This window comes from Gossypium hirsutum, chromosome D01 (genome assembly GCF_007990345.1).
Source record: "Gossypium hirsutum isolate 1008001.06 chromosome D01, Gossypium_hirsutum_v2.1, whole genome shotgun sequence".
Classification (NCBI taxonomy): domain Eukaryota; kingdom Viridiplantae; phylum Streptophyta; class Magnoliopsida; order Malvales; family Malvaceae; genus Gossypium; species Gossypium hirsutum.
The window spans coordinates 6763853-6770300 of record NC_053437.1 but is presented as its reverse complement, the minus strand read 5'-3'; the positions used below and the strand labels follow the sequence as shown (position 1 = coordinate 6770300).

At 35.9% G+C, this 6448-nt stretch overlaps 1 protein-coding gene across 1 annotated transcript; it reads right to left on the bottom strand.

Moving 5' to 3' along the window:
- Window positions 1-1507: 1507 nt before the first annotated feature.
- On the bottom strand, window positions 1508-6158 carry LOC107952096 (3-hydroxybutyryl-CoA dehydrogenase). Its single transcript, XM_016887349.2, has 4 exons — window positions 5782-6158; window positions 3933-4154; window positions 3690-3802; window positions 1508-3468 (listed from the first exon to the last, which is right to left on the bottom strand). The coding sequence occupies exons 1-4, from the start codon at window positions 5965-5967 to the stop codon at window positions 3099-3101; spliced, it is 891 nt and encodes a 296-aa protein (XP_016742838.2). The 5' UTR covers window positions 5968-6158; the 3' UTR covers window positions 1508-3098.
- Window positions 6159-6448: the final 290 nt, after the last annotated feature.

Below are 6448 nucleotides of genomic sequence, written 5' to 3'. Positions count from 1 at the left end.
GAATATAGTTCATAGCAGCACATATTTCATGATTTGAACTAAAAAAATATAAATTTGTCATATACAAATAAGAGATGAAAGATAGGAATGCTCTCCTTGCTAACTTTAATACCATGAATGGATTTGCACCCTTCAGCTTTAAGAACTGCTGCGCGAACATTGTGACGTCAGATAAAGATATAAGGCGAGGTGGGAAGTGAGGTGAAAAACTCAAATTGGAGAAAAGGTGGATGGAGTCATCCTTGGCCCCTAACTGATTCTGAGGAACCAAGCATCTAGATGAGAGTCGTAACACATGCCGAAAGACTGACTTGAAAGGCCAATTGCAGGATCTCAAATGGATGTCATTGTCACGATACCAACCATTGGAAAGCTTCATGGCCCTTGTAAGGGCTCTGTTGCACTATCATCTCTCTGGATAGCTGGATGATTTGTTGACTTCATTGAAAACTCTTGATCTTATTACAACCCAGATTATTATTTATCTTTCTATTGCAATAGCTGTTCAAATTAGGAAACTTTCTTTAAAAAAACACTTCTAAAAGGAAAACTTGTTAAATTAGTCCAACAAATCATAATCTTTATTTAAATGACTGGAAATGAATTCTTGCACAAAAGAATTCAACTTAATCTTTAATTGTTATTAACCCATTAAGATTCTTCAGAGTCATTAGCAACAAAGATAAACTCCTAGAGAAGTTTATAATTAGTCCATTAGTCCCTTGTTTTTTATCCCCCTAATTGATCAAGACTACAAACTGATATATTGATGAAGTTTTCATTGAGGTCCTAATTTTGCCCATGAAATGATGGCTATAAATCAAGAAAGCATTAACGTTAGGTCGTGTGGGTCAGACTGACAATCTTCTTACATAATCTTTGTTCACCTCTTCACATGCTTTTGTTTTTTCTTTTTCTTTTTCTCGTCATTTTTGGGTTACAATTCTTATGATGACTTATTACTGCTGTTGTTTTCTATGATTTTTTTTTAAAGTTTCTTGTAGGTTTTTCAATTGAAAAAAAAAAAGCTGAACTTTGGGGGAATATTGACATTTACCGACAAGAAATGTATGCTAATGAGTTCAGCCATTGCTCTAAACTGTCTTAAAAACATACACAACTCCAGCTTAGAAATAAAGGAATTGAGCTCCAACAATTCAGGAGAAAGAGATTAAAAACCTAATGAATGTTTGAATTCTTCAATGCCGCTGGATAGAAATTCCTTAGTAAATGAATTCGATCCTACGTTACGGAAAATACCAATCAAAATCCCACATTACGATGCTAAAACGTTAAAGGTAGAACATGAAAACTGAAACTTGGAGATTAATGTAAGACCCCCATGAATTTTATCATCAAATTCCTCAGTAAATGTAGATATACAAGCAGATCTGGCTGTTCTTTCAAGTACATCTCATAAAATCAGAACAAACCAGAGCCGTCGATATCTATACCATCAAGCAACATTTGCAGAACATAAATGACATCAAAATACAAAGACAAAACATAATCGAAATGTCAAGTTTATTATCAGTACAAGCAAATAATACTACAATAACCAAGACAAGGCAGCATTTTTCATTCAAACAAAAGTTACATACAATTTACTTGAGCAGCAGTGAAGAATATATTGTAAGTAAATCATCATTTTCACTCAGCCTTCGCTTCCTTCTCTTTTTCAGCCTTCACTTCCTTTTTTGTCTCAGCCTTATCATCCTTCATCTTTGGTTTCCCTTTCTTAGGCTTCATGAAGCAGAAACAAGAACAGCAAGGACACTGAAACAAGAACTTCATGCCTGTCTTTCTTTTCTTTTTCTTGGTTCCAAAATATGTCCTAAAAGTCCTTTTAATTATAGAGAAAGAAAAAAGTTGGGAGCTTTTTCTATCTTGGTTTTCTGTCTAATAATGAAGTTTATATTTTTTTTCCAAGATCTTATTGGATTCCAATTCAATCACTTTCAATAATGAAGCTGCCTAATAATGACAACTTTAGGGTTAGGGAAGGATGGTGGCCCCCAGGTGTGTATGGGGGACTATTAGCCATGATCAAAGGATGAAGTTCACAGTTCCCCTGATAAGAGTTAGGGATTTCCTCCATGTGGGTCACCTCGTCCGTCATCTATTAGAGAAAAAGGGAGGGTCTACTTTGAATTTCCTTGCCTTACACTAAAGGTTCCTAAGCTGGCAAGCACTATATGGGACACATGCATTTGCATTATTACCAGGAGCTTGAAGTATAAATACACAATCATCCATAACAAAATTAAGATCTTAATCTTGATTCATAACCAAGTGTACCATAAAGGTATGAGATTTTGTTAGTTTTTTGGAGACAAAATGTAGTTTAGTCTATTGTAAGAGTGATGTTTCTCAAGAATTCTAATCCAATTTTTGCTTTGTTTTTTTCTATTAATTACTATTGATTCAATTGGCATCTGATAGCTGTATGACATTTATTTTAGGATAAAAGGTAGCCACTATGTCAATCAACTGAACTTGTTGTTGGCTGCAAATTAAGCCCACTTGAAGGAAAGTACTGTACAACATGCAGTGACTTTAATGAGGTAAGCTACCAATTAATGCTTTGCCCAAACAGAGCACCAAGCACTAAAGTGATATAATCTTTTACATGCACTCCTACATGAGTTTTAGATACCGGTATATATTTAAATTTTTTTATGTATTTAGAGAATTTTTTAAAGATCAGACAACATCTAAAATGTAGTTCACAAGGGGATTTTAACAGTTTCATCAGGGAAATTTTATTACAAATTTTTACCTGAAAATTTCCTGCATGTTTCTGTAGCATTCCTTATTTGATAGACGCATGGTATATCCTTTACTGCACCACTATGCCACCCCTGATTCTTAATTTTCTAAAGCATAAGTTTCCCAATTGAAGAGTCCCCATCTTATTCTCCCAATCATACTTTAAGAAGAAAGGGAATCAATGGAAACAGTCAAGAAAAAAGAAAGAAGGTACATATATTTCCATACCCCTTCATTCCAGAAACTTGTACTGACAAGTTCTCAATATGACTTACGAGCCTTATTTAGGCACTGCTTTTGGTATTCATTATCCATGAAACAAGATATATTCAGAGTCGGGGAGATGCCTTCATAGGTTCAGACCCCTTACGGTAGTCATATACCCCGACGCCACATTTTCTCCCAACACGACCTGCATCGACATACCGCACAAGAAGAGGGCAAGGGGCATATTTGCTGTCTCCTAGACCAGCATGTAGAACTTTCATTATCGATAAACACACATCGAGTCCAATGAAATCAGCAAGCTCCAAGGGACCGATTGGATGATTTGTTCCTAACTTCATCGCTGTATCAATATCTTCCTTGGTGGCCACCCCAGTATATAGTGTGAAAAATGCTTCATTTATCATTGGCATAAGGATTCGATTCACGATAAAGCCCGAATAGTCCTGGGAGCATATTATCGTCTTATGAAACCTGTGAATTCATGGGCCAGTTAAAATGGCAGTCAAATAATTGGAACAGAGGAGACAATGCTAGCTAGCTAACACATGGATAAGCCAATAGAGCTAGTTAAAAGAAGTTTTAATGGTTTTTTTTGCATGCGTTCTTTAATCAGACATTACCTCTCCGCCAATAGAGCCAATAAAAGAAGTTTTAATGGTTCTTTTTGCATGCGTTCTTTAATCAGACATTACCTCTCCGCCAATGCCTTTGTCGCATGAAATGTTTCATCCGATGTGTCTGCACCTCGAACAATCTCAACCAACTTCATTATTGGAGGAGGATTCATGAAATGCATTCCAATGACCTGCAAAAAAAAAATCACAGGTTTGCTTCAATCTCAACAAAATATGATGTGATTTTGCAGGTGATCGTCAATTATTTCAAAATATCCCAAACATGGCTCCATGTCAAAACAAAGATGCACTGAATATAACCTGGCATGGTCTGCTAGTTGCAGATGCTAATCGAGTAATGGAGATGGAACTTGTATTAGATGCTAAAATGGCTGAACTCTTAGTGATCTTATCGAGTTCGATGAACAACTTTTTCTTCACATCTTCTGATTCTACAATTGCTTCAACAATGAAATCTGCAGATCGGAGCTCGTCTATATTTGAAGTATATTCCAGACGCCTCAAAGCTTCAGTACAAGCAGCCTGCCAAGTGAAATAATGAACTAATGAAAACTAAGGTGTTCTTGATGTTAAGCCTTATCTATGCAATACCTTTTGACATAAAATATGTAACACAAACTTAAATTTTCACTATTTTAGTCAAGAACCTTCAGTGCTATTGTTCATCTAAGGTAATACCCCCGATTTGTGTTTCTTCATATATATATATATAAAACATGTAAACTAAAAGGAAAAAACCATATTGTTTCAACTCATCATTTTTCTTGAAGTACTCATATCCTACACTGGAATTTGAACACATTTTCATACATAGGTATGGGAATATGACCTACTGTTCATCTAAGATAATACCCCCAGTTTGTTTCCCTTCAAATATATAATGGTGATTTTTATGGCAAAGTTCCGACTTTAACACCATGTTGCCAAATAAAGTACCAATACCAGACCGAAAGCATTTGTTAGCCAGACCTTCTGCAACCATTTCATTTAAACCTCTAACAACTTCAATTAATACCAGTCACAAAGGCAGCCTCTTCCTCTCCAAAATTACACTGAAATGAACCATGTTATACCCCATTGAGCGCCCAGATGGCCAAGTCTCCGAGCGGTACGAACAAATCCTCTAATGGGACTCCTCATGAGAACCCCGGCTCGTAACTTGATTGACAAGTGGACTCACTTAATAACCACCACATCAAGTCTCATCTACCACATCCCATCTGAAATGACACAAGCCACATCAAAGCAACACTCTACTTACTCTACTTAAGCCCATGACACCAGACTACTTGCCCCTGACCTGTCAATAGAAACTTGACACATGGCATCGAGACAGGAGATGGCAAGTATATAAGGCTCCTCCCAACCAACCTCAAACCTGATCCTCTCCGTCCCTACTACTCTCCTACTCCGACCACCTTATCCGGCAGCTCACTGCCGTGTCCTAAACAGGGTGAATCACTCATCTTCACAGTGGCAAATATTAGGACTAAGTTTTGGAGGGCCTAACTAAAGTTTTCATAAACTTTAGAAGTTTAATAAGATTACTTCATAAAAACTGAGATCTAATTAAAATTTTTAAAAATTTTGAGAGATTAATGAGAACTTCAAAAACAAAATTAAAAGGCATAATGAAAATTTCCAGGAATTTTCAAAAAATAGGGGGGCCAAGGCCCCTTGTCCTCCATTAAGGTCCGCCTGTGCATCTTCACCAACTACACATTCTCATATCAACAAACCAAATCAGAAAAATAATAACCATATCATCAAAAAGTTCAACCACTCAAACCTTCCATCAACTACTAGACCTACAAACTTCTCAAAATTCCCAGAAAATCTTCACTCTTTAGCTCCAATCCAAAGTCCAAACATAAGCTCAATCCAAGATCAACCCTTTTTATCTATCTTGCCAACTTTTCAACCTGTTTTAACTCAAACCCAATCTAAGTTTCAATCAGATTAAAAGACTGAAACAAAATTTTAGCACAACAATTTATTCATTTAACTTTTTGATCATCTTTTTTTTCTTTTTCTTTGTGAAGTTATATAACACAAAGCTAAAGGAAACTAGTTCAGCTGCTCATCAACATATGTAAACATATAATATAACTTCAAACCCCATATAAGAAAGATGAAAGATCGAGTTTACCTGTGAGATTTGGCCTTTGGAAACAAAACGTTGAAGGGAAGAAGAGATGGATTTGTTGGCTCTGTAAAGTGCGGTAGGGTCCGTATCGAGGAGCCAAACATGGAGACCATGCATGGCACCCAGCTGAGCAATGCCTGAACCCATTTGCCCACTGCCAACCACCCCCAAATTCTTTGCCTCAGCCATTTTTCGCCGGTGGAGGAACTACCAGAATCTCCTTCAGTGGCCCATTTGGAGACACGTACTAAAAATAACTTGTCCTTATCGTCCTTAGCTCTCTAACAGTCTAACTTCAACAATTAAACTTATCTTTCGACGACCCCAAAAGAAAAAAAAAATTCTCTGAGGGTCTAATTCTGCTCTCAATCTCTGAACTCTTCACATATTTTCAATTTAATATCTATACTTTTAATCTCCTGAAATTAATTCATCTACTACTTTAACTTAATAATTAAAATCCAATTAATAACACTATCATCAAATTTGATTATATAGCATTTTAAAAATAGAAAATTGATCACGTGTGACCAAAATACTAAAATTGGAATTGTAAGAATTATGAATCACCAATTGTAAGATTTCTTATTATTGTTATAGAAAAGCAAAGTAAATTTTTTATATTTTTTTCTGTACTTGTGACTTTAAATTCTTCGTAAGGAAAAAATAT